The sequence below is a fragment of the Delphinapterus leucas genome, chromosome 19 (assembly GCF_059928025.1).
Source record: "Delphinapterus leucas isolate spDelLeu-1000000601 "Yukka" chromosome 19, BTC_Dleu_Yukka2, whole genome shotgun sequence".
NCBI lineage: Eukaryota > Metazoa > Chordata > Mammalia > Artiodactyla > Monodontidae > Delphinapterus > Delphinapterus leucas.
The window spans coordinates 18156242-18174526 of record NC_143147.1 but is presented as its reverse complement, the minus strand read 5'-3'; the positions used below and the strand labels follow the sequence as shown (position 1 = coordinate 18174526).

General features: G+C 46.6%; 1 protein-coding gene across 3 annotated transcripts in view; it reads right to left on the bottom strand.

The window, feature by feature from the left end:
- TEKT1 (tektin 1) overlaps nt 1-16108 on the bottom strand; it is a 29318-nt gene extending 13210 nt beyond the window's left edge. For 2 of the 3 annotated variants that reach the window (XM_030763292.2, XM_022595983.3), the window contains exons 1-7: nt 15619-16108; nt 14108-14314; nt 10597-10762; nt 8349-8477; nt 7669-7812; nt 5311-5533; nt 155-351 (exon numbers count right to left, since the gene is read on the bottom strand). In XM_030763292.2, coding sequence (XP_030619152.2) covers nt 155-351; nt 5311-5533; nt 7669-7812; nt 8349-8477; nt 10597-10762; nt 14108-14297 — 1049 coding nt within the window. In that variant the 5' untranslated portion in view covers nt 14298-14314; nt 15619-16108. The remainder of the gene's footprint in view (nt 1-154; nt 352-5310; nt 5534-7668; nt 7813-8348; nt 8478-10596; nt 10763-14107; nt 14315-15618) is intronic. The other variant, XM_022595985.3, reaches the window with a different exon arrangement.
- Nucleotides 16109-18285: the final 2177 nt, after the last annotated feature.

Here is an 18285-nt window from a genome sequence, read left to right as displayed (position 1 = left end):
GGTGGGAGTTAGGAGAGACTGCCCTCTAGAAAAGAACCCCTCAAACGCGAAAGATGCAAAGGTCTTTAGGCCCGCCCGGCATCACCCACGATGACATTGCCTAACCCTGCTCACAGGCCAGGTTTAAATGGAGCCCCAGTAGCCCTGTGCCTACCTTGCGACGTTGTGGGTGATCTCATCGACTTCCTTGATCAGCCTGTACTGTGCACCATCGTGACACAGCTCCACATTAGGCCGATGTGTCCTGGTCTCCAGACGTGTATGAGCCACCTTGGCAGGTCCTTCTTGGTCAAGGATGGCTTTTTCAAGAACTGTGATATTTTTCTCCTGGGAGGCAATCTCTTCCATGACCTTACAAAAAGGATTAGAGGAGGTGAGGCCAGGGTGCGTTCCTCAAAACTCAACAGCAGACGCTCTTAGGAGGTTAGGAAGAGGAGACCTCCGATACCTACCCGAGCAGGACCCCAGAAAGAGTCTGATCCCTCTTCACTACAGCAGTGATTGCTCATGGGCAAGGTAACTCACCCAACCCTAGAACCTCACAGATGGAACGGACACAGGTGGCCACTGTTGCCTCTTCTCCTTCCCAAATATGTGGATTCCCTCAGCAAAGGCTGAAGGCTGCCCATTTACCTCGGTATAAAGTACCTTTGTATCATGAGCGGAATGCTGCCTATTTCCTTACCAATCCACCCACTAGTACTGTAACTGAAGGTGGGGTCCGGCTGCTCGCCGCTCAAAAACCATTAAAGAGGCCGGGTTGCTGGAAAGGAAAGTTTGCTTTATTTTGAATGCCGGCAACCAGGGGGGCGGGCGGGGAGGGCAGACGCCTGTCCAAAGGCCAACTCCCCAGCACAACTGGACAATCAGTGGGCAAGAGCTTTTATAGACGGAGGGAGGGCGCTACATGCAGAAACAGCACAGTCACCTCTGACAGTCACCTTGGTATTGGTCATCAGTGGTCTGACCGGCATCATCTTGACTGTTTTGAGTACAATTCATCTTCAGTTCCGGGGTCGGTTTGCTCCCATTTCCTTGAGACCAATTCTCAGAATTGCAGCAGCTTATGTCATGGCTACAGTCTGGTCATCATGTCGTTAACTTCTTCCATCTGCTGGGGGTTTCAGTACCTACAAGACAGCTCACAGGCTACGGCTCAGAATATTATCTACAGCCCTTGAGGAGGAACTAAAGGTCTTTGACTTTGCTTAATGACTAAACTATTATTATTTGGTCTCCTTTGACTGTTTTCCTTTGTTTCTGTATTTTCTCACTTCTCTGATTAAACTTATTCTTTGGCTGAAGTTTTTCCACAGACAGATGGCAGGCTGAGGACACAGGGGGAGGGGAGCAAGGACCATAGGGTCCTGCTCTGTTTCAGTACCAGTTCTGCCCCCTAGAAGCCTGAAGAAAGGGTGAGCAGTTTAATCCGAGTTTTGTTGGTTTCTTTGATGGTGGCTTTGTGCAAAGAAAAGATTCCTTTGAAGCTACTTGGGTTTTTAGATTAATATTTCACTAGTTTAAAATTTTATTTCTTCCTTGTTTTTCTTTTTAAACTTCTCATCATGGGAATTTCCAAACATACATGAAGGTAGGTAGTATAATGAACCTCATGGACCCAACATCAATTTAAGCAATGATCAATACATGGCCAATCTCGTTTCATCTATAATGCCCTCTATGCACCCCTGCCATCAGCTTATTTATTTTAAAGGAACTCCCAGATATTATATCATTTCAGTCTAAAATACTTGAGTATGTGTTTCTAAGTTATAAGGACTCTTTTTTTTTCTTTTAACATAATGACAATACTTTTTATCACACACAGACGAAAGAAGGATTCTTTATTATTATCTAAAATCTAGTGTTCAAATTTCCCTCAGTGTCCTTTTTTTTTTCCGGTAAGAGTTGGTATGTTTAAATTAGAATTCGAATGAGGTCCACACATTACATCTGGTTTTCTTAATGTTTCTTTTTTCTTTATAAATTTATTTATTTTTATTTTTGGCTGTGTTGGGTCTTCACTGCTGTGCGCGGGCTTTCTCTAGTTGTGGCGAGTGGGGGCTACTCCTCGTTGCAGTGCGTGGACTTCTCATTGTTGTGACTTCCCTTGTTGCAGAGCACAGGCTCTAGGCGCGTGGGCTTCAGTAGTTGTGGCACGCGGGCTCAGTAGTTGTGGCTCGCGGGATCAGTAGTTGTGGCGCATGGGCTTAGTTGCTCTGCGGCATGTGGGATCTTCCCGGGCCAGGGCTTGAACCCGTGTCCCCTGCATTGGCAGGCGGATTCTTAACCACTGTGCCACCAGGGAAGCCCGTCCCTATCTTTTAATTTGGAGGCTGTCGCCTCCGTTTGCCGAGCCTCTTCATGACCACGGAGGCTTCTGACCAGGTGATACCCAGCTGGAGCCTTTCCTCATAGAGCCTAGGTTGGTATCTCCAGGTGGGGGCAGGGAGTCTCACCTGATTTGTTTCAGTCCATCATTTGAGCCTGTCCAGACCATTTTGGACGCTCATTTTATTTTACTTTTAAAAAACATTTATTTATTTGTTTATTTATTTTTGGCTGTGGCACGTGGGATCTTTGTTGCGGCATGTGGGCTCATAGTTGCGGGATCTTAGTTGCGGCACGCGTGTGGGATCTAGTTCCCCGAGCAGGGATCGAACCCGGGCCTCCTCATCGGGAGTGCGGAGTCGCACCCACTGGACCACCGGGGAAGTCCCTGGATGCTCGTTTTAGATGTTGCTGCCAAGGCCTCAGCCACACAGCTCCCAGCTCCTGCAGGATCTCCTCCGGCAGGATGGGGCTTCTCACAGGCCTCTGCCAAGCCCAGCTTCTTGCCTCTTCTCTTACGGTGGGGACCCTCCTCCCCGCTGCCTTCCTAGCTCAGATCCATCTTTCAAGGCCTGGACTAAGTTCTTACTCCACCAGGGAGCCTCTTGACTAGTCTTTGGCTACGTTTACCATTATTACTATCGTTGTTGTTGTTCCTATTATTAGCTGCTACAGCGGCCAATTCTTATTGATTATCTATTATATTGATTATATGTATAAGCTATGTAAATGTACGTATATATATGTGTGTGTGTATAAAATCGGTATGTGCCAGGCATTGTTCTAAATATTTTATTTGGGTTGTCTAATTTTACCCTAACCAACTCTGGGAGGTGAGTACTGTTGCTGTCCCTATTTTATCAATGAGGAAATCAAGGAACAGGGAGCTTTTTTCTTGTTTTGGCCGCGCAGCGTGGCATGTGCATGCAGGATCTTAGTTCCCCGACCAGGGATGGAACCTGTGCCCCCTGCAGTGGAAGTGCGGAGTCTTAACCACTGGACCACCAGGGAAGTCCCAGGAACAGGCAGCTTAAGTGTATTATAAATGTTTTAAATTTTCTATACATTATGATGTTCTGACATCATAAAAAACCTTTCTGGCTGGGAGAAACTGCCCCTCCCTGGGCTCTTCGATACTTAGAGACGGCGAAGGACCAGCCTGAGCAGGCCTTGCATCTGCAAGCCCAGAGCCCTCCCTCCTCTCTCTGCCCTTTCAGCCCAGGAGGCCATCTTGCTCTGCCTCAGTCATCCCAGGGCCGGGTGCCAGGCACCTGGGGACCATTCCATAGCCCAGAGCCCACTGAGGTTATTCACACTAGCTGATCCTGAAGTGCTACCCTTGCCCTGCCTTGGGGGTCCTGAGGAAACCCCAATAAAGGCCGTGGCCTCCACCTTCCCCTTGCTCCTGTCATCTGCCGCCTGACCACCCTAGTGTGTTCTCCATGTGGCCCTGCGTGGGGAGCCCTGCCTCCTGTCTCTAGGACCTGTGAATACGATATAAACTTTGTTTTTTCCTGAGCCCCCTGTCTCCTTATGGCTACACTTGACTGACCATCTCATAAAAGAACACAAAACATTAAGTAGCCTCCCCAAGATCACACAGCAAGTGTTGAAGCCCCATTTCGAACCCAGGCTGTCTGGCTCCAGGCTCTACACGCTTACCCACAAGGCTCTTCTACCTGTCGTTTTGCGGACTATTGCAGTATAATTTTTGATGACGTTCTGGTTTGCCCTGCTCATCACAGAGATAAATCTTTTCTTACAATTAGACTCTGGGCTCATGGAAGGCAAGGGAGGAATCCAGCAGAAGGACAAGGTTGTGGTAGTTGAGCAGGCCTGGGGCTAGAGCAGTGATGCACCTGCGACCTGGGGTCCCTTCCGCTCTCCATGGCTGCTTCACCATCAGTGAAAAGCAAGGAGTGGGCCAGCAGTGGCCACATCGGGTAGCTGTAGCTGTCCCAGTGTTACAGGTGAGGCGGAAGGCTCAGAGAGCTCGAGGCGTCTGCTTAAGTCACTCAGCTGGTCTGTCGCAGGACTGGAACGTGGGCCCTCAGATCCTCAGTCCAAATTCAGCCCTTGTTCCACTGGACTCTACCCAGTGTCCCTGAGCTTAGCCTGCGGACGGTCCCATATGCTCAGGATCCAGCGGTCCTTGCTGGTGAGGGACATGGGCTACAGCCGGCTTACTGGGCTCCAATTGTTAAGCATTCAGGAATTCTGCCAGACCTGTGTTAAATGGGTAACTTGAAACTGACCATGGTGGAAGGATTTACACCACAGAAATCTGCAAATTCTATACATCAGGGGCTTTTTTCTCCTCTGGGAGCCGGTTACCAGCAAACGGCTGGATAACCAGACAACAAGCCAGAATCCCAAAGTTGCATCTGGGTTTGGAGAAATCGGTTGCACTCAACTCACGGAACTTCAGAGTCATAAAGGACGTATAAGGGACTTCCCTGGTGGTCCAGGGGGTAAGAATCTGCACTCCCAATGCAGGGGGCCCGGGTTCGAGCCCTGGTCGGGGAACTAGATCCCGCATGCCTGCTGCAACCAAGAATCCGCGTGCTGCAACTAAGTCCGCATGCTGCGACTGAAAGATCCTGCACACCGCAACAAAGATCCCGTCTGACGCAACTAAGACCTGGCGCAGCCAAAATAAATAAATAAAAATAAATCTTTTTTTTTTTTTTTAAAAAGAACGTATAAGAGCATACGGTGCATCTCTATGCTCCACAGAAGGACGAACTAAGGCCCAGAGAGGGGAGACAGCCTGTTCTTTGCAGCAATGAGTACGAGAGGCCCAGAGCGGGGCCAAGGCCCGCTCCAGTCCCCCAAAGCCCAAAGCCTGCTGCTAAGATGGAGAGAGCGGAGTGACCTCTACTCCTTAGTACACAGGATCACAAGCCCTGAAGGCCATTCTAGGTTTACAGGGTAAAACCTTCTGAAGGTGCTCTTCCATGGCCCCCCCAGGGAGCTCACCTTGGCCAGATGAGCAGCCAGCTTGTCCCTGGCGTCCTTGGTCTCCTTCAGCCCATTCTTGAATGCGGTGTCCACCACGTCACATTGCCTGCTTAGGTCGTTGGCCGTCTGGGACAAGGTTCGGTCCACGAGGGCCTTCAGCGTCAGAGAGCTGTTCCTCTGCTTGTCGGCCTTCTCCACGTTGGTGTTGGAGAAGTCCAACCAGTCTTCCAGACTCACAGAGCTGAAACAGGACCCATGCATTCATTCATAGCATGTTTGGGCTGGGTGTGTGGGTATGGCGGTAGGACAAGCTACTGGAAACCCACAGGAAGTTAAGCCTCCCTCCACCATCAGAAGCACCTAGAACGTTTCCCCATCTCTAGGCAGAGCGAACGGTGGTCTGTCAGTGGCAATAACTGTCACTTTGGGGAAACCTACTTACTCTGTGCCAGGCTCTGGGCTGGTACTTTACAGACATCCTCTCATTTAATCCTCACGATGGCCTAGTGAGCTAACTTTCATACCCCCATTTGACAGATGAGGAAAACTGAGGCTCAGAAAGTTGGAGTACCTTCGTCAAGGTCACATAGGTAGAGACAAGTTAAGTATCAAAGTAAATTATAATAGTAACAGATTATAACACACTGAATAAAACAGGAGAACATGAGTCCATACTGGAATGCTATAAAGAAATGAATAAATTGCTAGTTTGACAAGGAACTGCTTTATATAACACTTGAGGAATCTCAAAATAATGTTGACTGGAAGGAAAGGGACACACGAGATACATAGTACATGATGCTATTTAATAAATGCAAAAGTAGGCACAAGAAACCTATTAGAAATCAGGAATGTGGTTCTCTTTGGGGAGCAGAGAGGAGGTATTCATTAAGAGGGGACAGGGTGGAGGTTTTGGTATTGGTGGTAATGTTTTATTTCTTGGCCTGGTTGGTGGTTACATGGAGACTGTTTGCTGTGTGACTAGAGGCAGCCTCTGAGATGGTCCCCAGTGACCCCCTGTGTCTCCTGGTGTTCACACCTTTGTATAGTCCCCTCCCCTTGAGATGTGTGATGAACTCATTGACTCATCTCTCCTGAATAGACATAATGAGAGGTTATTTCTAGGATTAGGTTGAAAGAAAATTGTGGCTTCTGTCTCGGCTGCCCTCTCTCTCTTGCTTCCTTTTGGATCACTCGCTGTGGGAGAAGCCAGCTGCCACGTCCTGGGACAGCTCCGTGGAGCAGCTCGGGTGGCAAGGCCTGTCATAACCACACGAGCCAGGTCAGAAGTGGGTCTCCCTCACGGTTGTGCCTTTGGATGAGACTGCAGCCCCAGCAGACCCCTTGACTACAACCTCATAAGATGTGAGCCAGAGGCGCCCAGCTGAGCCATGCCTGTGCTCCTGACCCACAGAAGCTGGGAGGTAACACACGTTTATTGTTTTTAAGCTGCTAAGTTTTTGGGGTAACTTGTTATACAGCAAAAGAGAACTAAAACCATGATAATTCATTAAACTGTTTACTATTATATGTGCATTTTTCTTTTCTTTCTTTTTTTTTGGCTACACCGCATGGCTTGTGGGATCTTAGTTCCCCGACCAGGGATTGAACCCGGGCCCCGGCAGTGAAAGTGCCAAGTCCTAACCACTGGACCGCCAGGGAACTCTTGTGCAGTTTTCTATATGTATGTTTTACTTCAAAAAGAACGTTTTAAAAATTAGAATGAGTTAGGTCTGTGATGTAATGTTACTTGAAAAATGTAAGTTAGATGTTACAGAAAAGGTACATGGTACAATCCCATTTTTGTAAAGAAACAAAATTTATTTGTGTAGGTGAGTGTATACATATGTTTGTAAGAACATACAGATAACACTGGTTATCTCAGGGGGTGTAATGATAGAAAGGAGTAGATATGGGGAAATTATTAACTTGCCCTTTCTACATTTTTAAATCCTTTTACTTGTTAAAAATGCAAATAGGTAAATGAATAAATTTGAAAGGTTTAAAGATTTTATATCAGGGACTTCCCTGGCGGTCCAGTGGTTAAGACTCTGTGCTTCCACTGCAGGGGGCGTGGGTTCAAACTCTGGTCGGGGAACTAAGATCCCGCATGCTGCACCCACCCCCAAACCCCAAAGTTTTCTTTATATCAGACTTTCTTAAAGTGGGGGCAACCCAGAGGACCGAGGCGCCTGTGGGTCCTGTGTCAGGGTACTCACTGCTCAGCGCCCGCCTTTGCCCCAAGCCTGCCTCTTCCCAGCTCTCAGCCTGCATTCAGGATGATGTGCTAGGTCCTGCCTGCCTCTCTGAGAAGCACTATGATGACACACAGCAGGGAGGAGGACAGCAGGGCCAGGCCAGCAGGGACCCACTCACTTTGCTTCAACCCTCACGATGTTCTCAGAATATTTGATGTTTGGCGAGTTGTTGTTGAGTGAGAAGCAGATATCATCAATGGTCAGGGCTGTAAACTTGTCCCTCAAGTCCTTTTCAAGACTGTACTTGGCAGAGCGGTTCAGCCTGAAGGGAGAAGGTAAACTGGGTTTCTCCCTCTGGAATGCCTAGGTGGCACCTATACCAGGTTCTTGGGACACCATGGAAAATGAAGCCAGTCTAGTGCAATATGGCGACACTTCCTCCCACCTTCCCATCCGCTCAACACACACACACACACACACACACACACACACACCATTAGACACTTGGTGACAAATTAACATATCCAAGCCAGGACTTCAAGATCTTCCCTCCAAATGTGACATTTTCTGATGTCACCACTGTGGCATCTTTGTGAGGGGTCAGCTCCAGTGTCCTCCAGTTTACTATCAGGGGTGAAATCTGGCCGCACCCCAACCCTCCACCAGAGGGTGACTGTCACGCATGAGAGGTTGTCTTGGTCTCATTCTGAGTGTTCCCGGGCCACCTTGGGGCATGGAAAGTGCTTGTAGGGTATTAAATCCCATTCTTTCTGGGCCATGGAGCATGGCCTTGGTGGGCACCACCTTTTCTAGATAACGCCCAGTGGAGATGTGAGGGCAGGTCCCGCATGGCCATACCTGATCTGCTCGGACGTCTCCTCCAGGGTGCGGGTCAGCAGGGCCATCACCCCCCGGATGATCTCCGCCTCCTTGATCAGCTCCTGCTCTACCTCATCGTGGACCAAGTCAATGCCAACTCGCTTCTCCCTGACCGAGAGAGAGGTGGATGGTCATCCCACGCGCGGAGGAAGGCAACTCAAAAGCTGCTGACTTTTAAAACTGTCTGGACAACTGGACCAAATCCATCCGGATGATGTGATGGGGGATGTACATTAGTTGGTGTCTATGCGACTTCAAAATATCCAAAACATAATGAGGAAAAATTAATCGGTGACTGGTTACTTGCTCTGAAATATCCCAGCTGGACTTTGGGCCTCAATTTGGCCATCGGTTCTGAAGCCTTTTACTTTTTACCTGTTTATTGGAAACACTGTCTTCTGACTTAGAATTTTAAAGACATGTGTTTCCTTCCTTGATCCTCTGACAAGGATTGAATCCAAAAAGATGCTCTATAGTAACAATAGTAATAGTCATAATGATGCCAAAATTAGTAGTACCCCCGCCACTGAGCACTTACTATGAGACAAGCATTGTGCTGAGCTTTTCATGCGGATATTCCTTCTCACGTAACCTCTCAAGTACAGGTGAGGAAACTGAGTTTCAGAGAGATTACGTAACTCACCCCCTGTCACAGAACTAACTGGGCATCACTCATGTTTTTAACCACTTACTCCCAAAATTGATCAGTCACTGTCTGGTAGTTTATTCTTTTCCACCTGCATGATAGTACTAGGGAGGAAGTCTCCACTCACCAGCTGTGTGACCCTCAGGCACACTGTATAACTTATCTGTGCCTTGGTTTCCTCATCTGTGAAATGGGCATAACTATTAGTACTTCCTAGGGTTGTGGCAAGGGACAAAGGAGATAAGAAAGCAGATGGCACTGTACCTTCCACAGAGGAGCATGTACTCAATCCATATATGTCCTCTACATCCTAGTTACCCTTAGGTGTAGACTTGAGCCAACTGGATGTTGGCCTCTTTGATCACCTGCTACTTCCCTGTGCCTCACAAACTCTCTAAATCTGGCTGGGAGGTTGCTGCCTGGTTGCTGCAGAGGGGGTCCTGGCTAAGCTCACTGAGGTAACAGGGTTTTCTGGGAAGGAGGAAGAGTATGGACAGAGTCACAGTGCATTTGGGAAGCTGCAAGCAGCTCAGCACCCCTAAGTACATCCCACTGTTGGGGATGAGATATGGCCCTGGAGGGATCACTGGGGCCCCAACCATGATGGACCTTGTTTTTGAAGCTAAGAAGTTTGAATTTTATTTTGAAGGTACTAGGGCAAAGCATTGTAATGAAAGGATTTTAAGCATGGAGTGACCTGGAAAGATCTGCATTTGGGAGGCTTCGTTCAATAGCTAGTGTGGAGGATGCACTCGATTGGAGGGGGCTGTGCTGGCAGAAGGGTGCCCCACCTAGGGCTGTGACAGGCATCAGGTCTGCAAATCAGCATCACCCCAGAGCAGAAAGGATCGTCCTACTCATAGGACTTACAGGAGGGAAATTATAGTAAAAAGGTATGTTTGCACAGCGCTCTCTGGATTACAAAGTGCTTCCATGTGGCTCTGTGTATAGGAGCAGACTTGCCCTCTAGTAACTGTACCTGCTCTGCCTGCCCAAAATAAAGACCACCATTTCCCAGTTTCTATTGGTGTGGCCATGTGACTAAGCTCTGGTCAACGGGATACAAGTAGAAATGGTGAATGCCAAACCCTTATTATTACTACTTGTTGGCATGTAGATGTAATGGCTGGAGCTCCAGCTGCCATCGTGAGTCACGAGGTAACCTTGGGAGTAAAAGCCACACACATGGAGCAACAAGATAGTGGAGCAACATGACAGAAAAGGCCTGGAAGCCTGACACTGTGGCACACCATGCCAACCCTGAACTATCTCCAGACTCCTTAAATGTGAGAGAGAAAGAAATTATCTAAGTTCAATGTTATTTTGCCCTTTTCTGATTACCCACTGCCAAACCTAGTCCTAACTTATATTTAAGTTAGTCAAGAGCAGAGTTTAGACATGAGCCAAGTCCAGTGCTCCTCCCACTGCCCATCACCCTGGGCATGCGAGATAATTTCAGGCTCTAAAAGAACACTTGCTCATTTGTCTCATTCTAACCCATCACCTAGCACAGTCAGCTTTTACCTCTTCGCAATTCATTGCTTACAACAGATGATTCATTAGAGGAACCTTCCCTCCTACCTGTATTCCAGACACTTCTCAGTGATGTGCAAGGGTTCTTTAAAGCTCTCCAGGGCTTTCTCCAATCTGGTCTGATAGATGAGTAGATTTTCGGTCGCGTGCACCAGCTGCTCAAGTTTATCATCTAACTCCTTCTTCCAGAACCTGACTTCCTCAAGCCTCTGCTCTGAAGCACACAGAGAAGTCACACCAGGATTAATCTATTTCCAATGTAGCCAACTCTTAGATTAGAAACTTGAAGACTATTGTAAACCTACCCGAGATACTTTCTTTTCTTCTTAGAGCTGTGCTACTTGGGGCATCTTTACATCTCTGAGTTAGGAAGGAAGGAAGGAAGGAAGGAAGGAAGGAAGGAAGGGGAGGGAGGGAAGGAGGGAGGGAGGAGGGAGGAGGGAGGGAGGGAGGGAGGGAAGGAAGGAAGGAAGGAAGGAAGGAAGGAAGGAAAGAGGGAGGGAAGGAGGGAGGGAGGGAGGGAAATAAGAATATATTTCTTCTTACATTCAACATCAAATTAATCCAAAGACCATTCTACACCCATTGACTCTAATTCTTCAAAGCCCACTGTTTTTAATAACTTTTAATTTTGTCAAAGACACAAATATATATTGTTTGAAAAGTCAAACAGTTTGACAAGTATTACAATTCTCTGACCCATCCCTACCCACCCCCACTTTCTGGAAGCAACCTCTTTTTAAACACTTTTAGTATTTCTTCTGGCATTTGCTTACCTGGCTATTTATTCATTATCAGTTTTAAGATTACCTATTGATTTCCTATGATGAAAGATAAGAGTTTGCTCTTACACGACTTATACAACACACTTCTGACCTTTCAATCTTCCCAATATAGCTGTGTCACCATGTTGTTAAATAATAATTTAATGTTTGTTTATATTATTGTAGGTATGTAAATATTATTTACACCCAAACCATCATACCATGATACTATGATAAATTTACTTTCTTATACAACTTTAAAAAAATTTTTTTTTGGAGTAGAGCTGATTTACAATGTTGTGTTAGTTTCAGGTGTCCAGCAAAGTGAATCAGTTATACATATACATATATCCATTCCTTTTTTAGATTCTTTTCCCATATAGGCCATTACAGAGTACTGAGTAGAGTTCCCTGTGCTACACAGCAGGTTCTTACTAGTTATCTATTTTATATAAAGTAGTGTGTATATGTCAGTTCCAATCTCCCAATTTATCCCTCCCCCCGCTTATCCTCTGGTAACCATAAGTTTGTTTTCTACATCTGTGACTCTACTTCTGTTTTGTAACTAAGTTCATTTGTTAGATTCCACATATAAGTGACATCATATGATAATTTGTCTTTCTGTGTCTGACTTACTTCACTCAATATGACAATCTCTAGGCACCCATGTTGCTGCAAATGGCATTATTTCGCTCTATTTTGTGGCTGAGTAATATTCAATTGTATATATGTACCACATCTTCTTTATCCATTCATCTGTCAATGGACATTTAGGTTGCTTCCATGTCCTGGCTATTGTAAATAGTGCTGCAATGAACATTGGGATGCATATATCCTTTCAGATTATGGTTTTCTCCAGATATGTCCCCAAGAGTGGGATTGCTGGATCATATGGTAGTTCTATTTTTAGTTTTTTGAGGAACTTCCATATTGTTCTCCATAGTGGCTGTACCAATTTACATTCCTGCCAACAGTGTAGGAGGGTTTGGAACGCCTATAGGTATTGAGCCTCCCAGATGGATCCTCTAATTTTGTCTTTTCTCTCTTGTTTTCTATCTAGCTCTTTGTCTTTTTTTTTACTTTCTGGAGATACTTCAACTCTATCTTTCAACCCTTCTTTTGACTTAAAAGAATATTCTGCTCTCATATTTTTAATTTCCAAGAACACTTTCTTGTTCTCTGAATGTTCTCTTTTTTAAGAGTCTTCTTGTTCCATAGATGCAATGTCTTTTCTAAATTCCCTGAGGATCTTATAGTGTTATTTTTTCTTTTGCTCTGTGTACTTTCTTTAGTTTTGTTTGTTTCAGTGTTTGCCATTTTAGAACCTTCCCTCACATGTTTGGTGATCTTCATCTGGTCATATTTGAGAATAAAATGCTAAAATACTAACTGGGAGTTCTGTCTGCAGGGACACGGCTTGTCAACCAGAATGCTTTATTGTCTAGTGTGATCAGGCCTACCTATAGGCTGGTATCAGGAGTAAGCATCAACCCATCAGGAGAAGCCTAACATTTAACCCTGCAGGCCTGAATGAAGTTTTGGTTTATTGGAGGTTGAAAACTAGCAGCCCTTAGACCAGGTTTTGTTTATAGATGTGTTTGTTCATCCTGCCCAGTGTTATAAATATATCAAATCAATGGCTAGCATTTAAAAAGTGGGTAAAATTCCAGCTTTCCAGATTTTCTAAAAAAAAAAAAAAAAAATCAGGGAACTCGGCAACACTGGGCCCATATTCTTTCTTGGGAAAAAATGGGTTAAAATTGATGGAGCACATGTTCTCCAGGGACCCTCAGTCCCCACCACTCCCTATTGTCTTAGGGGTCTTATTCAAACCCTTATGTTACCTGCCCAACTCTGATAGACTGTTGAGTTTGTGACCTCTGGTTTATCACTTTTTGGCATTTGGGACTTTTGTTTGTTTCATCTTATTTTTATTCTTGTTTTGCTTATTTAAGGGCACCACCTTTTACATTGTGTTCGTAGGAATGGGATTGTCAAGAGAGCATTACTCTTTCTTTAAGATTCAGTTCAGGGCTTCCCTAGTGGCGCAGTGGTTGAGAATCTGCCTGCCAATGCAGGGGACATGGGTTCGAGCCCTGGTCTGGGAAGATCCCACATGCCGCGGAGCAACTAGGCCCGTGAGCCACAACTACTGAGCCTGCGCGTCTGGAGCCTGTGCTCCGCAACAAGAGAGGCCGCGACAGTGAGAGGCCCGCGCGCCGTGATGAAGAGTGGCCCCCACTCGCCGCAACTAGAGAAAGCCCTTGCACAGAAACAAAGACCCAACACAGCCAAAAATAATAAATAAATTAAAAAAAAAAAAAAAAAAGACTCAGCTCAAGTGTTCCTCTCTAGGAGGTCTTCCCTAATTCTCCAGGGCAGACTCTGCCCTCACTTCTGTATCCTTTCCCCCAGCTCCTATCTAGTTATATTTTGATTATTCACTTTTCTATCTTTCTCCTCCTCAATCCAGGAGCCCCTCAAAAACGGAGGCTCTGATCATCCTCTGTGATATTCCCAGGGCTTAGTCCATAGATGCTCTTAGACGCTCAACAGATATGTATCGAATCAGTCAAAGAATGGCTGATGAATGCCTGAAAATCAGACTGGGTTACCATGTCTCTACCTTAGGGCAGTGAACTTAAAGACAGAGCCCGGAGAATACACATGTTTCTCCCTAATATTTCAAGATAATACGTTGCCATTCCTGAACATGAAATGCAAATGACAGTATCGCCATACCTCAACAGTATCATCCAAACATGTTCCCAAATATACCAAATATGTTATCTTACCTAGTTTCTTGTTCACATCGCTTTGAGATTTTCTTGTGGTCTTTTCAATTTCATTCACAAGCCTCTGGCTTTCTGCCACCAGGCGTTCGGACCGGGACCTTTGGGCCTCTGCTCTGTGGTACTGGTTCTTATTAGCAATGTGCCACTCTGAGGGCAAGAACTTGGGTGGATGTTGCAGTAGTTTGGCCATTTGAGGTTTCTAAAGTCCTGATCAAAAGCAGAATTTTTTTTTTTTTAGATTCATTGAAAGCAAGTTGTCCTTTTTTTAATGTCAGTTTTTATTAAAGTGTGACATTCATACCAAAAGGTATATAAATCATAATCTGTACACAAAATGAAAACCTCTGTACAGAGAGCACCCAGATCAAGAAATAAGCATTACCAGCACCTCACGTCTCTTTCTGATCACTATTCTTCACCCCCTCCCCCCAACAGTAACCACTATTCCAACTTTTAACACTATAAATTAGTTTTGGTATTTTTGAACTTAATATAAATGGAATCACTATGTACTCTTTCATATCTGACTTCTTTTTGCTCAGCCTTATGCTTGTAAGACTTATCAGTATTGTTCATATACTTGTAGTTTGTTCATTCTCATTCCTGTGTAGTATACCATTGTGTGATTATACCAAAATTTGTCTCTCTTTTCTACTGTTTATGGATATTTGGGTTTCCAGTTTGGTGCTATTATGAGAATGCTATGAATATTCTCATTTAGAGACAATGTGTTTTTTGGTGAACATATGCTCGCATTTTTATAATGCATTAGAATTGCTGGGTCATAAGGCAGTGTTCAGTTTTAGTAGGTATTGCCAAACAGATGAACCCAGACATGTTTTCTTAAAAAAAAAAAAAAGAACAACTGTGACATCTGTAAATTGACAGCTGGGTATTGAGCCTGTTCAGCAGATGAAAGAAACAAAACCTTCCCAGGACAAAGAAAAGGAGAGGACAAGAAGAGGAACACATGAGGAGGCAGCAGGCAGAGACCAGCAGCAGCAGAAAGACCAACATTTCCCCACCTCATCTGCACACAGCTCTGACTGTGAGAACTGCCGTCCTCAGACAGGGCTGAAAACTGCCCCCACCAACATCTCACCCAAAATATATAGCTGACCGCCTGCTCTTAAAGGCTTCTGGATCTCTGAAGTCCTTCAAACATACAAGGAGCGACCTGGAGTCAGATCTTGACCAGGCTGAGCCCCAGGCCACCCGGCTCCCTCTGACAACATGGGGTCTCCTAGTCCAGTCCCTCCTATGGCTTCGGCCAAGTGTGAGTGTGGGGCTCAAAACTTAACCCAAGATTTCTGGTTAAGTCTGAGTAGCTCTCAGAGAAATCTAAATTAGGGCTGAGGTCGAAATTAAACCTAAATTTGGGCTGATACCACTGGGCACAAGGCATTGGGTAGGTCTGTGCGCTGCAGTTAAGGGTTGGTGGTGTGGGGCCGGGGCTTACCCTCAGCGCCACAAAAAACTACTACACAACTCCGGGATAAAAGCCTCCTTACCCCAACCGGAGCTCCAGGTTCTTGCAGAACTGGGCTGTAAACAGCGCGGTCTCCATGGCAACCGGAGACGCGTCACCAGGGCAAAAGGGGCGGGGTCTTCCGCGAAGCTGCTGTTTCCCCAGAAGGCTCTGCGCAGGCGCGAGTTGTGTTTTCCCCCAGCGCCGGGGACAAGGGGATGTGGCCTGGGAGCGCTCAGGCCCGATGCTCGGCCATCTCAACCTACCACGAAGACGCGGGACACCAAGCTGGGAGTCAGGAGACCTGCGACTGGCCTTGGTCCTGCTGCGGGCTGGGCCACCTCGGGCCGCACTGCTCTCACTGGGTCTCGGACTCCCCAGGTGTACAGCGATGTTGGGCTGGACGATGGCTTCAGGTCCTCGCAGCCGCAGGCCGTCCCGGGACCACTAAGCCACAAGCCCGGCGCTGCACGGAGTTAGCCACGAGACATTCCTGGGGTTGCCCCGGCCGCGAGGAATTAATAGGAGGAGATAGGAGGAGGGGCCGGGTCTCGCATCCTGGGCCCGCCCCTCAGCTTCCGGCCGGGGGCGGTGGCCGAACCCAGGCTAGGAGTCAGGAGTAATTTCTCCATCTAGAAAATGAGTGGATTGGAGCTCTCAAACTGAGAGTACAGTGCTCGGAATATGTTCTTTATGGTTGTAGTGCTGGTAAAAAAAAAAAAAAGCACTTCCGCACAGCCTGGAACACAGAAAATGGGTATTCAAATCTCCCGCCCTATGCCAAACTTGCAGCTCCACCTTTCACACCCCACAATCGAAGGCAACCTCCAAGAACAACCAATCAGTGGAGGCTTTGCCTCGTGGAGCCCGCCCCCCTAACATCTCTTGATTCTTTTGTTAGCGTCCTGAAGGCCCACGAGGCGTCATGAATATTAAACAGACCGCCTGTCCAGTGGCGTCTGGAGGAGCTCGTGTTGCATATTCATATTCCCCATCCCTCAGAGAAGGGGCTATTTAAGGAGCGAAGTGGCCTCGCCCGCCACCCGCACACCAGCGGGAGAGTCGCCAGTCTTGACTACCAATGGGTATTCAGGGCGTGGAGCCTGGGTTTCCCACTAAGGGAAGGCGAGCCGGGGGGAATAGGCCAGAGTCCCAGCCCCAGGAATGCATTCCAAGGACACCTGAAGAAGATGGTCTGGCTCCTGAGCGTGCGGGGCAGCTGGGCCTCAGGGGAGGTGCTCGTTGGTGGGCGTCCTCTCCTACTTAGGCGAGAAGAAGGGGCGGCGTCCTGATGGAGCAAGCCAACCCTGAATGACCCCTGTGGTTACCTTTGGAGGCCCCGACCCTGGCGTCCCCGCACCTCAGGTTACAGAAGGGGAAATTTCTTGGACCTGTTGGGAACATGATACAATTGGCCAAAGTACATGAAATTAGCTATATGAATCATGATCATAGGTCACCATTGTATTTTGCATCTGTATACAAATTTAATCCTCTCCCCCTTCCCCACGGCATGGAGAGGGATAGAAAAACCTTGAGACCCTCACCGAAGAACTAATGCTTGTAGTTGAGTCCAGCCAGCTGGACTCTCTTCTGCTGGTTTTGCTCTCTGAAAGGCCTAAACTTGGATGCTGTTGCATCTCTTGATATACTTTTAAAAAAAAAGAAAACAAAAGCACTCTGCAACTATTTATTCTGGCGTTTAAGTGTAATTGCAAGTATTTGAAAATATTTTCAAAAGTAAAATCTTATCTTGCACCCACACAGGCCAGCAAAGGAATGAATCCAATAGAGGAAGTATCGAACAGCTTATTATCAATAATAACTCAGTGTGTATCTGGCATCAGTATATGGGTAGAGAATAATATTAGAATGTAAAGCAGATATGCAGGGCAAAGCTTAGAATTTGCTAAATTAAGAAGTGTACAACCAAAGCTTATATTCAAAGTAGGAATACTCAGGCAAAGTGCATTGAAGTTTTAAGTGGTTTTGAGATTTTTGTTGGTTGGAACAAAACTATGTTTCCCAAACTGCGTTGTTTCCTGCAGAGGTGGTGTAGGTCCGTTTCCCCAGCCCGCCTCCTACTGGGTGAGAGGCCTGAGTGGGCAACCCTGAGTGCAGGTGTGGGAAAGAGGCCTTCGGCAAAACACTCCAGGTCACTGTGTCCACTGGGAGATGGAAAATACAGCAGGAAAATTAAGCCCGAGAGGATAGACTCAGGAGATTTAATATTTGTCAAGTGGAACTTCCAGAGGGGGAAAAATAGAGAATAGAAGATGAAGGAAAGAGAGAGAGAGAAAATGTCCTTGAGTTAAAGACTCAAGTCTTTATTTATTTACCTTAATTAATTAAAAATTTACACAATTTTGATGGGCTTCCCTGGTGGCGCAGTGGTTGAGAGTCCGCCTGCTGATGCAGGGGACACGGGTTCGTGCCCCGGTCCGGGAAGATCCCACATGCCGCGGAGCGGCTGGGCCCGTGAGCCATGGACGCTGAGCCTGCGCGTCCGGAGCCGCAAAAAAAAAAAAATTTACACAATTTTGAAAGGTTACCTTCCATTTACATTTTGTTGTTACAAAATATTGGCTATATTCCCTCTGTTGTGCAATACATCCTTGAGCCCATTTTACACCGAATAGTTTGTGCCTTCCACTCCTCCACCCCTATATTGCACCCCCCTCCCCACTGGTAACCACTAGTTAGTTCTCTG